This window comes from Sus scrofa, chromosome 13, assembly GCF_054392235.1.
Source record: "Sus scrofa isolate SSC_HxYL_T2T_F1_AM1 chromosome 13, Sscrofa_HxYL_maternal_Yorkshire_Landrace_v2.0, whole genome shotgun sequence".
In the NCBI taxonomy this organism is placed as follows: domain Eukaryota; kingdom Metazoa; phylum Chordata; class Mammalia; order Artiodactyla; family Suidae; genus Sus; species Sus scrofa.
In genome coordinates this window covers 47,262,074-47,278,892 of record NC_139395.1, presented here as the reverse complement: position 1 = coordinate 47,278,892, position 16,819 = coordinate 47,262,074, and the positions used below count along the sequence as shown (strand labels likewise).

Below are 16,819 nucleotides of genomic sequence, written 5' to 3'. Positions count from 1 at the left end.
GCTTTAGGTACAACCTCTTCACAGGACCTCAGGTTCTGTTTTTTCTTTTTCTTTTCTTTTCTTTTTTTTTTTTTCTCTTTTTTGCCTTTTTATCCAGGGCTGCACCCATGGCATGTGGAGGTTCCTAGGCTAGGCGTCTAATCAGAGCTGTAGCCACCCGCCTACAGCAACTCAGGATCCAAGCCACGTCTGTGACCTACACCACAGCTCACAGCAACACTGGATCCTTAATCCACTGAGCAAGGCCAGAGATCAAATCTGTGTCCTCATGGTTCCTAGTTGGATTCGTTAACCACTGAGCCATGACAGGAACTCCTCTTTTTCTTTTTCTTTTCCTTAGGGCTGCATGTGTAGCATATGGAAGTTCCCAGGCTAGGGGCTGAATCTGAGTTGTAGCTGCCAGCCACAGCCACAGCCTCAGCAATGCTGGATCCAAGCTGCGTCTGTGACCTACATCACAGCTCATGGTAACACCAGATCCTTAACCCACTGAAACAGGCCAGGGATCAAACTCGAATCTTCATGGATACTAATCAGGTTTGTTAACCACCAAGCCACAACAGGAACTCCACCACCTTAGGTTCTAAAATGTCCCCTCAAACTATGAAAGAAAAAAGATCTGGGGAAGGACAGAAGTCTTTTTCTTTTCTTTTTTTGGTGGAGTAAAAGAGATTTATTGAATACACTGCTAAGGGAAACAGCAGGCAGGATGAGAGAGTTGGTCTGCCCCCAGGACGGAGGTCTTGTTACTTTTGGTCCAGTCCCAGCTAGTCCTCACTACTGTTGTGGTGGAGATGACATGCGGGGTCTATGAAAATCATAGCCTAGACAAAACAGAAAGCTGAAGTTTTGAGAAGCTCCTGACCTGGAGGTTCTGGGTAGCTTGCTGTTTGTGGCAAAGCCCAAGGCATGAAGCAGGATCATATAGAGCAGCAGCCATCATGGAATTGACATGTATTACTATTTCCAAAAGACCAAGATTTATTCCTTGGAAATTCTTTTTTTTTTTTTTTTTTTTTTTTTTTGTCTTTTTGTCTTTTTGTCTTGTTGTTGTTGTTGTTGTTGCTATTTCTTGGGCCGCTTCCGCGGCATATGGAGGTTCCCAGGCTAGGGGTTGAATCGGAGCTGTAGCCACCGGCCTACGCCAGAGCCACAGCAACGCGGGATCCGAGCCGCGTCTGCAACCTACACCACAGCTCACGGCAACGCCGGATCGTTAACCCACTGAGCAAGGGCAGGGACCGAACCCGCAACCTCATGGTTCCTAGTCGGATTCGTTAACCACTGCGCCACGACGGGAACTCCTCCTTGGAAATTCTGTCAACAAAAAGTGACTTTTAGAAAGTTTTTTGACAGTCAATAGGTGGATTGAAACAGAGGGATTTTTGTTTTTGCTTTATTTTTTGGCCACATACACGACATATGGAAGTTCCTGGGCCAGGGATCAAATTCAAGCCACAGCTGTAACCTACACCACAGCTGTGGCAATGCTGGATCCTTAACCCACTGCATCACAGCAGGAACTCTTAAACAGAGTTTTAAATAACAACCTTATGACACTGTTACAAGTAGCCACAACAGTTTGCTCTGAGAGTGTCCTAGGATCAAGTGTTAGCCAGAAGTATATGGGGTATAGGGCTACTTGCTTGGCTGAGATGCAATTCTTTCACATGACAGTGGTGCTATCTGGTAGAGCTGATGTGCTTGAAAGCAAGAGTGAGACTCAAAGAAGCCCTGAGGTCACATGGAGACTGTCAAGACTGATCAGGTATGTTAGAAAACTTTAAATTTGTCTTCTATGGGGATCATTTCCATGGGGTACAGATTCTGATTTTGGAGCATAGCCAGGATTTTTTTTAAAAGATATTTCTGTACCAACAAGAACATAGGAGATCTTCTTGGCTTAAACTCTTATAATATGGCAGGATTCATGAGAGCAAAAGCTATATAAATGGGAGTTCCCATTGTGGCTCAGCAGTTAATGAACCTGACTAGTATTCATGAAAACTTGGGTTCGATCCCTGGCCTGGCTCAGTGGGTTAAGGATCTGGCATTGCCGTGAGCTGTGGTGTAGGTTGCAGACGCGGCTTGGATTTGGCACTGCGGTGTAGGCCGGTAGCTATAGCTCTGATTCGACCCCTAGCCTGGGAACCTCCATATGCCTCTGGTGCAGGCCTAAAACACACGCACGCGCACACACACACACACACACATATAAAGGATAGTTACTCTAAGGGAGAGAGCCTGTCCTCTTGGGCTCATGAAGAAAATACTGAGTGATCTGTGGAAACTTGGAGAGACTTCTCTCTCCTTTCTAGGAGAATGGATAGTTAAGGAATTGGGCATTTTCTAACATGTTCTTACCTAAAAGGGAAGAGAAAGCTCCCCTGAAATTATGTGCAAGGGTCCAATAGCTCTGTGCAAAGCCATACCTGTAAAAGGCCACAGCTTTGTCACCATGTCAGTCATGGGCCAGTGCTGTGTTGATGGCTCTAAGTGGCAGCTGTCTGAGACTATGAGAAAAGCCCAGGGGCAGAGCTCGCCCCCCAATTCCAGTGTACGATTGAGATGGAGACAGGACACTGCATTGGGGTGCTTGGAGCAGCAGGGAGAATCAAAGGCATGATTTCAGACTTTTCCTTCATTCCTAAACTGTTGGGTGAATTAACCATGAGGTTATGAAGTGATATAATTCCTCCAGAGAAACATGAGCAGTGTCATTAATGGTTAACACCTAATTTTATTTCTTTAAACTGTTCTCCAAAAATAAAATTGATGGGGGAAGCTCCGTTTTCCTGTTTTTATCACTTTGCACCTAGGAAATTACATATGTTTGTAGGAATGGTTCCTTGCCCTGGCAAATGACCTTGGAAGTTTTTAAAAAGGCATTGATGCCTGAGCCCCAACCCAAACCAATTAAATCAAAATCCCTAGGGGTGGTATCCAGGCATTTTTTTTTTTTTTTTTAAAGTTCCCCAGGCCATCCTATGTGTAGAGTTGAGAACTACCATTCTAGAGACTCATACTTATATATTAAGACATGGCTAAAACGATTTTTTTTAAAAGCAGCAATTGGTGTGCCTACACCCTTTACAGCTGGTGGGGGCCGGGCTCACTAGCGACATTTATTCATCCCCCAAACTTGCACTGACCTTCCACAGTAAGTGGAGGAAACAACGCCAACGTCCCTGTCTTTCCCTTGAAATAAACCTCTTACTGGCTCGGGCGGAAGGGCTGAGAAGTCTGAGCCTGCAGTCCACCTGGGGTTTGGGTAGGTGCCTGGGATCGTACGGGACCCTGGAGAAAACAGTGTGATGAGGCACCCCCGCCCCAACCCCCAACCCAGGCTCTGCCGGGACCTGGCGCCCCGCCCCATCCTGCAGCGGCCATGCACTGCGGACTACATTTCCCACAATGCATCCCGGGGGCGGGCAGGGCCAGGCCCAGCGACTAGAGCCGGGCCTCGGCCGCGAGAGGCCAGCGAGGGCTGTCTTCTTGAGCCGGCGAAGGGCAGTGGGGGTGGGGGCGCGGCGGTCCGCGCTGTAGCCATGTCTGCATCCGCAGGGGGCCGTGGTCCCACGAACCTGAGCCCCCAGTCTGGGCCCAGCCGGACACCCATGCCCTCCTGGGGGTCCGGCAAAGAGCAGTGACCAGCCTTCTCTGTGCGTCCTGCCCCCACCTCCCAGAGAAACAGGTGAGTCCGACTGCCAACCCACGTGGCCTGGGGAACCGAGAGACTAAAGAGCTGTCATCTTGGGAGGGAGGAGCTTGAAGACTGCCCCCCCTCCCTCGGCTGCCATTTGCGGTAGGAAGACTGTGTCTCTCTGGGGTTCCTTTGCCGGTTGAGGTCCCTTAGCCGGTTGGCCCCCAGCTGGGAAATACAAAAGGCGAGGCCTGGAATTTATCCTTTGGCTGGGAGGGCAAAGTCCTGTAAGGGCAGTAGCCAGGTAGTAACACCCTCTCCCCACTCCTCAATGCACACACTTTCTGTGGGCAGAGTGCTCTCAAAGATTGACAGAAGTTGACTGTGGGCTGAGCAGGGAAGCTCCTGAAAGATCTTGGGGCTTGAGACTTTGCTCTCAAGGGTGCCTTGGCTCATAGAACAAGCTACCTCTTGTACCTGGGTGAGCCACCCATTCTGGGCTCAAGTTTGCTGGGGGAGGGTGAGCAGCCTTTGTCAGAAAGGGGAGTGGCCACCAGCAGTGACAAGTTCCAAGCCATACTCTCAAGCACGGAGTTGGCATCAGCACAGCCTTACCTGGACCCTGTCTGCCACATATTCATGCAGCCTGGCACCAACATCCCAGATAGACCACTCCTCAAAGGGTGAAGGTGGGATGGAGCACTATCTAAGCAGGAAGAGGAAGCAAGAGTGATAGGGAGCCAGTGGGAAGGGCTCTTGAAAGGCCCTCCCTCCCTCCAGGCCAGAAGGGCTGATTGAGCTAACTTGTTTGGTGACATTGCTCAAAGGCATAGCCAAGCACTTATAGGGAAAATAGTAAGCCCTGAGGGCTTCTAGAGAGGCTGAGAAGGGCCCCGGAGAGAGTATCTGGAACTGGTTCCCAGAGACCTCTCTTGCTTAACTGCTTCAGGCCTTAGGGGCTTTAGCCACACAGGTTATGGCTCCTGTTCGGTTTGGGTAGGTATTGCTGTGAGTCATTCACCTTCCCTGCCTAGGTTCCAAATTGTCCAGAAAACTATTTGCTTCATCAGGACTTTTGGCTGGATCCCTAGATTGGCCTTGGGGATGTTGAGGTTACTGCATGATATCAGGTGGCAGGAGAACTCCTAGAAAGGAGGCATCCACTAGCCCCAGCCAGCTGAACTTGCCCTCACTTCATGCAGGTGCCATGCTAGGTACTACTCAGTCATGCTGGTCTAAGTCACCTGAAGCCCACAGGGATCAGTGGGTAGTGTGCTATAGACCTTGTTGGGTCTTTGAGCCAGAGGCACAAGGCCACAGAGCAGGGCCATGTGGTAGACTAAGGAGTTCAACTTGGAAGAGACAGCAAAGACCCAATGGTCTGTTCCTGCAACAGGATGAATAGCCAGTTAGTTTAGAGGAACTCCCAGCTCTAGACCAAAGACATCTCTTTGTTTCAACATCACAGATAGGTCATTTCAGGCCAGAGCCCACTTGGCTTCATGAGATCAGAAGTACATTTTCCCAGGCCAGTTTACTCAGGGCCTGGCTCGGGGTGAGCAAGCTCTCAAAGGACTGATTTACATGGCAGAGACCACCAGACCTGTGTATAAGCGCAAATACACATGGTCTAAATGTTAACTAAAAATAATCATGGCATGCTAAAGACAGCTGGGTATGGAGTTCCGTGGTGGGTCAGCAGGTTAAGGATCCAGCATTGTCACTGCTGTGGCATGGGTTTGATCCCTAGCCTCCGAACTTCTGCATGCTGTGGGCCTGACCAAAATAATTACATAAATAAAGCTGAGGAGTTTCCATTGTGGCTCAGTGGTAACAAACCAAACTAGTATCCATGAGGATGGGGTTCAGTCCCTAGCCTTGCTTAGTGGGTTAAGGATCTAGCATTGACATAAGCTGTGGTGTAGGTCAGACACAGGTTGGATCAGGCATGGCTGTGGCTGTGGCATAGGTTAGCAGCTGCAGCTCCAACCCCTAGCCTGGGAACTTCCATGTGCCCAAATGCAGCCCTAAAAAGAAAAATATAAATAAATAAATAAGTGCCTACTCTATGCCAGGGTAACCAAATTACATGGATTATCTCGTTTAGTAATCTACAATCCAATGAATTGTTGCTATCATTAGCCTCTTTTTGTTTTTGTTTTTGTTTTGTCTTTCTAGGGCCGCACCTGCGGCATATAGAGGTTCCCAGGCTAGGGGTCCAAATGAGCTGTAGCCACCGGCCTGCTCCAGAGCCACAGCAGTGCAGGATCTGAGCTGCATCTGTGGCCTACACCACAGCTCACGGCAACTCTGGAGGCCAGGGACCAAACTCGAATCTTCCTCATGGATGATAGTTGGGTTCATCAACCGCTGAGCTATGACAGGAAATCCTTTTTTTTTTTTTTTTTTCTTTTTTCATTAGTCTCATTTCAGAGGTGAGAAAGCTGAGACATAAAATCAAGCCAGGTTAATCCAGGTGTGTCTGACTCCAGAGCCAATGTTCCTGAGCACCTGGCTACTACCAAGGACAAATCTTCCCCATAGGCAGTAGTCTCCCTAGTCTACACTGGAGCTGCGTGTTTTTGTTTGTTTGTTTATTTATTTATTTTATTTTATTTTTTTTGTCTTTTTGCTATTTCTTTGGGCCGCTCCTGCGGCATATGGAGGTTCCCAGGCTAGGGGTTGAATCGGAGCTGTAGCCACCGGCCTACGCCAGAGCCACAGCAACGCAGGATCCGAGCCGCGTCTGCAACCTACACCACAGCTCACGGCAACGCCGGATCGTTAACCCACTGAGCAAGGGCAGGGACCGAACCCACAACCTCATGGTTCCTAGTCGGATTCGTTAACCACTGCGCCACGACGGGAACTCCTGTTTGTTTATTTTTTGGAGCTGGGTGTTCTTTGAGGATCTCTCACCTTTCTCCTCTGAAGTTATCTATCTGGCAAAGGTTAGTTAAAGTCTTCCTGCATGTGGAGCTGACATGCAGAAATTTGCAGCAGGTTGCAGGGTGACCTTCAATGTAGAAAAAATAAAGCGGGGCAAGGAATATAAGAATTCAGGGTATTTCAGGAAGACCTCTCTGATAAGGTCCACTGTGGTGTTGCAGTAGCTATTTTGGCCTGTTGGGATTGTTCTTCTTGGTCTTAGTCTTAGTCTAAGGGGAGACCTTTCTGGATGCCTCTTCAAGTTCCTGCTGAGGACATGCAGCTTCTTAATTACTCTTGCCCTTTGTCAAACAAGGTGGCCCACCACTTGGTCTTCTGGGCTCTGACCCTCGCTGGGAAGCATCACTCCTGATTATCCTGATGGACAGGATTGGTGGCCTAGAAGATCCCAGAAGGTAGATGTTCTCCCATCTACCTCTGTGGGGGGTGACGCTGTTGATCAGTGGTACCCAACCCCACTTACTCTGTGGTGCTCCAGAATCAGTATAGGAGTGGCCTCCGGCCCAGTCTCTGGCCCTGGCTCCCTGTCTGTCTGTTTTGCACACTGACTTCTATAAAAGATTAACTTGAAGCAGGAGTTCCCGTTGTGGCGCGGTGGTTAACGAATCCGACTAGGAACCATGAGGTTGCGGGTTCGGTCCCTGCGCTTGCTCAGTGGGTTAACAATCTGACGTTGCCGTGAGCTGTGGTGTAGTTCGCAGATGCGGCTCGGATCCTGCGTTGCTGTGGCTCTGGCGTAGGCTGGCAGCTACAGCTCCGATTAGACCCTTAGCCTGGGAACCTCCATATGCCACGGGAGCAGCCCAAGAAATGGCAAAAAGACAAAAAAAAAAAAAAGATTAACTTGAAGCAAAGATTCCAGGAGTTCCCTGGTGGCTCTGCGGGTTAAGGATCTGATGTTGTCACTGCTGTGGTGAGGGTTCAATCCCTGACCCCGGGAACTTCCACTTGCTACAGGTGCAGCCAAAAGAAGATAAAAGAAAACCAGTTCTTTGGGTATAAATGCAGGAGCTGCCTGATCAGAACTAGGGGAGGGGTGGTCAGAGAGAGTGTTCTTGGACACAGGTAAACTGGGGCCAGACATGCTAGTGATGGTGACTCTCTCCTTGAGATCACTCTCATGGTTTCAGAGCTAGTAAGAGACTCTGCTCCAGGAGGGCAGGGACAGGGTCTGCATTGCTCACACCTATACCAGTCCCTCCCAGGCCCCTGGCCTGCCTGCAGTGCCTGCCTCATGAATTTCTGACTAGTATTTGCTGCCCTTCTAGCCCATCCTGCTACATCTCTCCCGTAAAGCGATCAGTGCTTCAGATGGAGCCCCTCTCCTCTGGATTGTACATTACCTGCCAAGTGAAGACCCTTCAGCTTTAGAGGGAGCCTCAGAGGCTGACCCCAGGTGAGCCATCCAGATTTGTTATCCCTGACATCCACTCATGGCCACCTCACCTGGCCCTGAGGCTGCAGAAGGACTAGGAGATCAGGCTGAGTCTGTCCTCAGTGTCTATCAAGTGGGTACTGAGAACTGACTTGTCACTGTTTATAATTGGAAAGGCAAGCCCTGGTGCCAGATTCAAAAGGTACAGAATCCAAGCCACAGTTGTGGCAATGCCAGATCCTTAACCCACTGTGCGGGGCCGGGGATTGAACCCACACTGCCACAGATACAAGCCAGATTATTAACTCATTGAGCCACAGCAGGAATTCCTCAACTCCGTTTTTTGTTGTTGTTGTTTTTTGGTTTTTGGGTTTTTTTTTAGGGGTCCACTTGCAGCATATGGAAGCTCCCAGGCTAGGGGTCCAATTGGAGCTGCAGCTGCAGGTGTATATCACAGCCATAGCAATGCCAGGTCCTTAACTTCTTGAGTGAGACCAGGGATCAAACCAGCATCCTAACCAACACTATGTCAGATTCTTAACCTGCTGAACCACAGTGGGAACTCCGTTAACTCAGTTTTGAATGGAGAAATGTTCATGGTAGGATGTACGGTGGAAGATACCAGGATACAGAATGGTTTCAATTCCTAGTTCCAGCGCTTCTTTCTTGTTGTGATATTGAGCAAAGTATTTAAACTCTCTCAGCCTCAGTTCCTTTATCTATAAAGCTAGTCTGAGCAGAAGTGCCTGCCTCAGAGAGGAATTATCAGGATTAGATAAAAATCCATATAAACCTAGCATGCTACTTTGGCATTCAGTGTTAGCTCTTATCAGTTTGGAAAAAAAATGTATTTTGTTTTTGGTTTTGCTTTTTAGGGCCACACCTGTAGCATATGGACATTTCCAGGCTAGGGATCAAATCGGAGCTGCAGCCTCTGGCCTACACCATAGCCACAGCAACAGAGGATCCAAGCCGTGTCTGCGATCTAAGCCACAGCTGGTGGCAATACTGGATCCTTAATGCACTGAGTGAGGCCAGGGGTCAAACCCACATCCTCATGGATCCTAGTTGGGTTCATTAATGCTGAGCCACAATGGGAACTGCCCCCAAAGATTACGTTTTATATACATTTTTTAAACAAAAGACTAGAAGGAAATACACTAAAATGTGAACAGTGAGATTCTGAATGGCGGGAAAATAGTGACTTAATTTTTTTTTTTTTCTTTTTAGGGTCACACCCATGGCATATGGAGATTTCCAGGCTAGGGGTCAAATAGAGCTCTAGTTGCTGGCCTACGCCACAACCACAGCAACGCAGGATCCAAGCCGTGTCTGCAACCTACACCACTACAACCAACGCCAGATCCTTAACTCACTGAGTAAGGCCAGGGATCCAGCCCTCAACCTCATGGTTCCTAGTCTGATTCATTTCCATTGCCATGACGGAAACTCCATGGCTTATTTCTTTAAGCTTTTTTGTATTTTCCAAGTTTTCTTACAATGAATAAATACCATGCATTCTTCCTTTTATTATCAGAAAAAGAATAGCACACTTCATTTTTAGAAGGGAGTACGCAGAACCATTCCCCAGAGGTTTGAGTTAGCTGGGTCCTGGTCAGGGATGCTTTCCTGTACTTAATCACTGTTAATTATACCCATGAACCCTGCCAGTGGCACCTTCCCCTTTACCCTCAATGATGCCTTTGTTTGCCCTGCAGGAGAGCTCAAGGGATGGCCGCTGACATGCAGAGGAAGAGAAGCAGCGAATGCCCTGATGGCATGTTGGCTCCTTCTGATGGGCAGAGTGTGGAGAGGGCTGAGAGTCCCACACCAGGACTGGCCCAGGGAATGGAGCCAGGTATGGGCAGGGTGCACAGCCCCAGCCACCTGAAAGGTAGAGCAGCCTCCAGGGCAGTCAGGCTTCCCATCCACTCTTGTGTTCCCATTTATGCCTGCATGTGTTCACTCACTCATTGGATATTTGTCATGCGCCAGGGGTTCTGCAGGGATCCAGGCTCAGTCTGCACCCTACCTTTCTTTCCATTTGATGTGGTGCCACTTGCCCTGTGCTGTCTGGCTGCCAGTGGAGTTTTCCTCCTATACCCTGGGTCTGCAGATACCTCCCTGACTCCTTCTTCCTCCATCAGCTCTCACAAATGTCACCTCCTCACAAGTGAGGCCTGCTCTGACCATGGTCTGTACAGAACAGTAGTTATTGTGTAATTTTGTTTGTTTATGTATATATTCCCCATCACTCTTGTCCACAAGATTTTGAGCTCTTTGAGCAAAGAGTGGTTGTATTCCCGATGCCTGGTGCAGTGCTGAACTCATAACAGAGACTCAGAATGTATCTGTTGAACTCTTCTGTCAAAACAAACAAAAAAAAAAGAATGAAAGGAAGAAGGAAAGAAAAGAAAGAAAGAAAAGGAAAGAAAGAAAGAAAGGTAGATAGATGGATAGATCAGTAAGGAAGATGGACATGGTCCCTGCCTTGGGAGAGCCACAGGCTAGTGAGGCTATTGCAGTGGAGGCCGTTAGGAGCTGTGGGTCTCTGCTGAGGGCCAGGGAGGCCTCTCCCAGGGAGGGAGATTCGTTGAGCACAGGAGGTATATTCCAGGCACAGGGCAAGGTGCTGGGCATTACAGTAGTGAACACCAGCTTCCTGCCTTTGAGGGGGAACCCAATATGCAGTTGGGGAGAAGGGCAATAACTGATAAGGGCTCCAAGAGAAATCAAGGAGGGGGTATGATTGAGTGCCTGGGGTTGGGGGTCAGTCGATGGGGACAACTGACATCTTTGCTGAGAGCTGAAGTGTAACGGAGAGTGGGTGCGCAAGGAGGCGGGAGTGCCTTCCAGGCAGAGGGAACAGGAGATGCAGAGGCCCTGAGGTAGGGGAGGGTGTCCGAAGAGCAGAGGGGTGAAGGCCAGTGTGACTGAGGTGAGCAAGGGCTGTGAGATGAGAGCAAGAGAGGCAGACAAACAGCAGCCCCCAGCACCACAGCCTTGAGGAGTTTGGGTCTTATTTCCAGTGTGATGGGAGGAGATTGGTGGGTTGTAAGTCACAGAGAGGCATGATGTGTGGTACACAGTAGAAGGAGGGAACACTGGCATGCCTCCTCAGAACAGATGGTCAAGCTTGAGTGCTCTATTAGGCACCTTGCTGGGGAGGTGGTCTGCCAGCAGCTACTGCTCTAAACACCAGTGCTTTTGGCTGGCAGGTGCCGGGCAGGAGGGTGCCATGTTCGTCCATGCCCGTTCCTATGAGGACCTGACTGAATCAGAGGACGGGGCGGCTTCTGGGGAGAGCCCCAAGGAGGGTGCTGGGGGTCCCCCACCACTGCCTACAGACATGCGCCAGATCAGCCAGGACTTCAGTGAGCTGAGCACCCAGCTGACAGGTGTCGCCCGAGATCTTCAGGAGGAGATGCTTCCAGGAAGCTCTGAGGACTGGCCGGAGTCCCCAGGGGCAGCCGGGCGGCCGGCCACAGAACCCCCAAGGGAGGGCACTGGTGAAGGGGATGAGGAAGAAGCTGCTGAGGCATGGAGACTGCACCAGAAGCATGTCTTCGTGCTGAGTGAGGCGGGGAAGCCTGTGTACTCCCGCTATGGGTCAGAGGAGGCACTTTCCAGCACCATGGGTGTCATGGTGGCCCTGGTGTCTTTCCTAGAGGCTGACAAGAATGCCATCCGTTCCATCCATGCAGGTGAGCCACCTGGAGGAGGATGCTGGGAGGTATCCCTGGCCAGGGTTAATTCATAGCAGGTTTTGGACTCCTAAGGACTAGAGGGCTGGGATGTGCCCTGTGACCAAGGATAGTACCTCCACCTCACTGAGCCCCAAGTTATCATCTGAACACAGGCTAACAACATTGACTTGCCTTAGGGGGCTGTTGTGAGGGCCACAGGTGGCTCGCACATCAGCTTCGCACTCAGGTGGGAAGCCTGGAGAGGTAACCAAAAAAACCCAGGTCTTGAGTCCCACCCAGCTCTTGCCACTTAGCCCAAGGAAGTGTGTTTTCTGAAGTGCTTCCTGCATTCACAGCTGGTCCCAGTCTGTGAAGCAGGTGGCAGAAAAGGGGAAAGTGGGAGATAAGGGGCCTGTGGCCATCTGTTTTGTTTGTTTGTTTTGGGGGTTTTTTTAGGGCCACGCCCCCAGAATATGGACGTTCGCAGGCTAGGGGTTGGATCAGAGCCATAGCTGCTGGCCTGTGCCACAGCCACAGCAACACCAGATCTGAACCACATTTGCAGTCTCCGACGCAACTCACCTATGCCACAACTCACCGCAACACCGAATCCTTAACCCGCTGAGGCCAGAGATTGAACCCGAATCCTCATGGATACTAGTCGGGTTCTTAACCCGTGGAACCGCAATGGGAACTCCCTGGGCATCTGTTTTTCTTTCATCATCCTGAAGCCCCCTCTGTGTTCACAGCTCTGAGGGAGGGTGGAGAGGGTGTGGAAGGCGCAAGTTGCACAGGAAAGTCGGCTCTGCGGGTGCTGGGCCGGGCCGGTATTGGAAGCTGATGCTAACATTACCACATGTCCCCCATCAGATGGCTACAAGGTAGTATTCGTGCGCCGGAGCCCGCTGGTGCTTGTGGCGGTGGCCCGCACGCGGCAGTCGGCACAGGAACTGGCGCAAGAGCTGCTCTACATCTACTACCAGATCCTGAGCCTTCTTACCGGCGCACAGCTGACCCACATCTTCCAGCAGAAGCAGAACTACGACCTGCGGCGCCTGCTCTCGGGCTCGGAGCGCATCACCGATAACCTGCTGCAGCTCATGGCAAGAGACCCCAGTTTCCTGATGGGGGCGGCACGCTGTCTGCCCCTGGCAGCGGCGGTGCGCGACATCGTGAGCGCCAGCCTGCAGCAGGCGCGTGCGCGCAGCCTCGTCTTCTCCATTCTGCTAGCGCGCAACCAGCTGGTAGCGCTCGTGCGCCGCAAGGACCAATTTCTACACCCCATCGACCTGCACCTGCTCTTCAACCTCATAAGTTCTTCCTCGTCCTTCCGCGAGGGTGAGGCCTGGACGCCCGTGTGCCTGCCCAAATTCAACTCAGCTGGTTTCTTCCACGCACACATCTCTTACCTGGAGCCTGACACGGATCTTTGCCTGCTGCTCGTCTCCACCGACCGCGAGGACTTCTTTGCAGTTTCCGACTGCCGCCGCCGCTTTCAGGAGCGCCTGCGGAAGCGCGGAGCCCACCTGGCACTGCGGGAGGCACTGCGCACGCCATACTACAGTGTTGCCCAAGTGGGCATCCCCGACCTGCGACACTTCCTTTATAAGTCGAAGAGCTCGGGACTCTTCACCAGGTGAGGGAGGGCCTTGGGGACACTGCCTGAGGTAGGCAGGGCGTAGGGTCGGGGGGCGGGGGCTGATGGGGCCTGAGCACTGATGCAGCCCTACCTGAAGGTGACAATCCCTCTGGAAGTGGACCAACACAGCTGTGTCTCATTCAGACAACAGGAACCAGACCTCCATCACCTTACTCCCCATCAGCATACACTTCTCTACTTCAGTCACTCCCAGAAGGCCCTGAAATACCCAATACACTCAGAAAAGGAAGAGAGAACAGAAGTCTCCTGGGTCTTTTGCCCTGGAACAGCTGTGCCTTAGGGGGCATTTTGGTCCAGCCCAGGATGCAGAACTCCACTTCCTCCTCCAACAGAGGGGCTGGGGCCAGATAAGGCAACTTCTTTTACCCTTTTTGGTCCAGAGGGTTCCCAGCTCACTGGCCCTCAACTTCAGACCTGTCACTCTCTCTAGGACACCTAAACTCAGATTGGCTTCTCTAAGGGAGAGTCAACAAAGATGCCATGAATTTGGGGGAAAGGCGAGGACAGGGCTCCAGTCCGGGTGGGTCCAGCTTTATCCTGGAGAGTCTTCAGTGGTGGGGAGATGGTGCCTTGTCCTAGGGGAGCATTCAAAGGGTAAGACACATGGTGGAGTCTCCCTGGCTAGGAATAGGTGTTTTCTGGATCTCCAGAGAGGCCAGTGGAAGTCATTCCTTTGCGAACCCACTCCCCCATCTCCAGCCCTGAGATTGAGGCCCCGTACACCAGTGAGGAGGAGCAGGAGCGGCTGCTGGGCCTCTACCAGTACCTGCACAGCCGGGCCCACAATGCCTCCCGCCCACTCAAGACTATCTACTACACCGGCCCCAACGAAAACCTCCTGGCCTGGGTAAGGCGGCCCCGGGATGGGCTGGGCTTCATCGGGGTCCTGGGCAAGAGCCACGAGGATTTTCTAACCTGGATGACCACCCTGTGCCCCCTCCTCCAGGTGACAGGCGCCTTTGAGCTCTACATGTGCTACAGCCCCCTGGGGACCAAGGCGTCAGCCGTCAGTGCCATCCATAAACTGATGCGCTGGATCCGCAAAGAAGAAGACCGTCTCTTCATCCTCACACCCCTCACGTACTGATAGAATATGTGTGGGCTCAGCCCTCCTAGGCACACTGGGCTATGGAAACTGTGGGAGCCTCCAGGTGGGGCTGGCCTCTCTTGCCCAGGCAGCAGGCAGGGACTGTGGGTTGGTGTGTGCATTAAAGTGCTCTGGGGAAGACACTTGTGGGGCTTTGTCACTGGTTTCTTTGCTCACCCACTGTCACATACAGTCACTGGATCCTCCTCCCTAGGCCCTGCCCGTGCTTCCCCTTGAATAGGGGCACATGTGAATCTGAGCCTCTCTTCTCCCTCCTTTGCACAGCATCAGGCTATATGTGCTCACAGCTGGCCCCTGGGCTGGGGCAGTTTTCATTCAGCCAAAGTCCTGCCACACATACAAAGAATTCTCGTGTACTCCATTGACCTTACCCTACCCCCACCACACAAAGCCCCACCCTCAACCTCAATCTGAGCCTCTGGTGTCTCCCCTCTCACTCCTGGGTAAGACCCCCAGCCATATGTCCTGAGGGACCACCCAATCCCCTGGCTGCCCTGGCTGTGGCTCTGCTTAATGGGCTGCTGTAGTTCAGCAGGGGCTGGGCTAAGACAGGAACAGTCAAGAGGGGAGAGTCAACAGGGGCATGGATTGGAGCCCTTGGTGAGGCTGCCCAGGATCCGCCACAGACAAATTTAGAGTCCAGCCTCACTATAGCTGAAAGCCTCTGAGGAAATTGTCCCAGCTTAGGCATCCTCCTAAAGGGCTGTCCACCTCAGCTCCCATACCTTCAGCTAGCACATTCCTCAGAATGGCCCCCAGGAGTGAGTTGGACGACCTGAGAGAAGACCAGCTGACCTCTAGGGCAGGAGTGGACCCTGCCCCAAGAAGAGCTGGTGTCATTAGGTACACTGGGCCCTCTTCAGTCACCCTGTTCCCTGGCATGGCCCACCCTACATGGGTCACCATGGACATTCCAGGAGGGCTTGGCAGAGAAGGCCCAACCCCATTTGCTCTACCATGAGACCTTCTTTGGATAAGCCCAGGGCACAGCGCAGAAAGCCTCTACCTTACTGCTGGGCGCTCTCCCAGTTATGCTACAACTTTTACCAGGGGAGCAAAAGACCTAGGAATTATTATGGGAGTAAAGTGTCCACTGAATATTGTCTTCAGACTATAAAGTGAATCACTTTCATGCAGCCTCTGAGAGCTCTGCCACTAAAATGAACCCATGTGGGAGAATGCATCTGTCTAGGTGGCACAGATCAAGGGTGCACTGGAATCATTAGCTTACTGCCCCAGGAAAGGGCAGCATAGCCCCCGCCCTTGGCCCCATCTTGGGTCACATTAGAGTGGGTATAGCAGCAGACCACCTACCCAGACCCCAAAGCCCATGTGGAGTAGCCGCAGGCTTGGTAGATACTGTTCATACTATACACATATCCTGGGTCTCTTTTCTGTCTGCTTCCTGCTTCTGTTCCTCCTATTGCTCCTGGCCAGGGCACCAAACCACTGCCTCTGGGGCCAGGATAATGCCAGGCCAACTGTCTCTGACTGCTACTGGTGTTCTTCTGGTCCACGGTCAGCCCCCAGGCATCCCTGTTGGCTGCTCTGATCTCTGTAGGGCTCTCAGCTTCTTGCAGTTCAGCACCTATGCTGGGTTGGAAGGGGTGTGGACAGATAGTCACCACTAAATGAGTGTGTATACCTAGGAGAGTGGGCACCTGGAAGTGTAGGGTTTACCTATTTAGGAATCAAGGAAGGGATAACAAGCAAACAGAAAAGTGTTTCTAGTGGAGGAACCAGCATGTACAAAGGGATGAACCCGGTATGAAACCTGGTATGGAAAAAACCTTGTATGACTGGTTTATAGTGAAGCTGGAGGAGTCTTTAAGGTCTAGAGTTCTAAAACTCCAGGTAAAAGTCTGGCAGTGGGGAGTCTTTTTTTTTTTTTTTTTTTTTTTTTTTGTCTTTCCTAGGGGCACACCTGCAGCATATGGAGGTTCCCAGGCTAGGGGTCTAATCGGAGCTGTAGCCGCAGGCCTACACTGCAGCCACAGCAATGTGGGATCCAAGCCGTGTCTGCGACCTACACCACAGCTCATGGCAATGCCGATCCTTAACCCACAGAGTGAGGCCAGGGATCGAACCCACAACCTCATGGTTCCTAATTGGATTCGTTAACAACAGCCACGACGGGAACTCCGGGAGTCATATTTTAAAGCTGCAGAGTGATGTGTCATGTTGTAGTTTGAGAGACCCCTCTGCTGCCCCTAAGATGATCCCTTCAGGTTGGAGAAAGAGGCTGGGGTAATGTTCAGAGGGAGAGAGAGCCCAAAGAGGGCAGAGTGGCTAGCACTCCTTCAAGGTGACAAATGCAAGGGCAGTCGGGCAGTTTCTAAGCTTGGTCAGATCTTGTGAGTTCAACTTGGAAGAGTGCTTGTACTCGGCACGCAAGACC

General features: G+C 51.4%; 1 protein-coding gene across 5 annotated transcripts; it reads left to right on the top strand.

The window, feature by feature from the left end:
• Positions 1-3,448: 3,448 nt before the first annotated feature.
• MON1A (MON1 homolog A, secretory trafficking associated) lies at positions 3,449-14,543 on the top strand. 5 transcript variants are annotated; one of them, XR_014822401.1, is made up of 7 exons: positions 3,449-3,694; positions 7,861-7,988; positions 9,686-9,825; positions 11,186-11,671; positions 12,524-13,289; positions 13,964-14,160; positions 14,260-14,543. XR_014822401.1 is itself a non-coding variant. In XM_084986924.1 (7 exons), exons 3-7 carry the CDS (start codon positions 9,699-9,701, stop codon positions 14,398-14,400), a joined length of 1,668 nt encoding a protein of 555 aa, XP_084843050.1. In that variant the 5' UTR covers positions 3,449-5,318; positions 5,640-5,844; positions 8,374-9,698; the 3' UTR covers positions 14,401-14,543.
• The last annotated feature ends 2,276 nt before the right edge of the window (positions 14,544-16,819 follow it).

Bases quoted from the DNA above. Each gene is read 5' to 3' on its own strand.
- MON1A (XM_084986923.1), top strand. From the start codon at position 9,699: ATGGCCGCTGACATGCAGAGGAAGAGAAGCAGCGAATGCCCTGATGGC. The intron at 13,290-14,012 runs GTGAGGGAGGGC...CCCCATCTCCAG, and splicing joins AGCTCGGGACTCTTCACCAG to CCCTGAGATTGAGGCCCCGT. The intron at 14,161-14,259 runs GTAAGGCGGCCC...CCCCTCCTCCAG, and splicing joins ACGAAAACCTCCTGGCCTGG to GTGACAGGCGCCTTTGAGCT.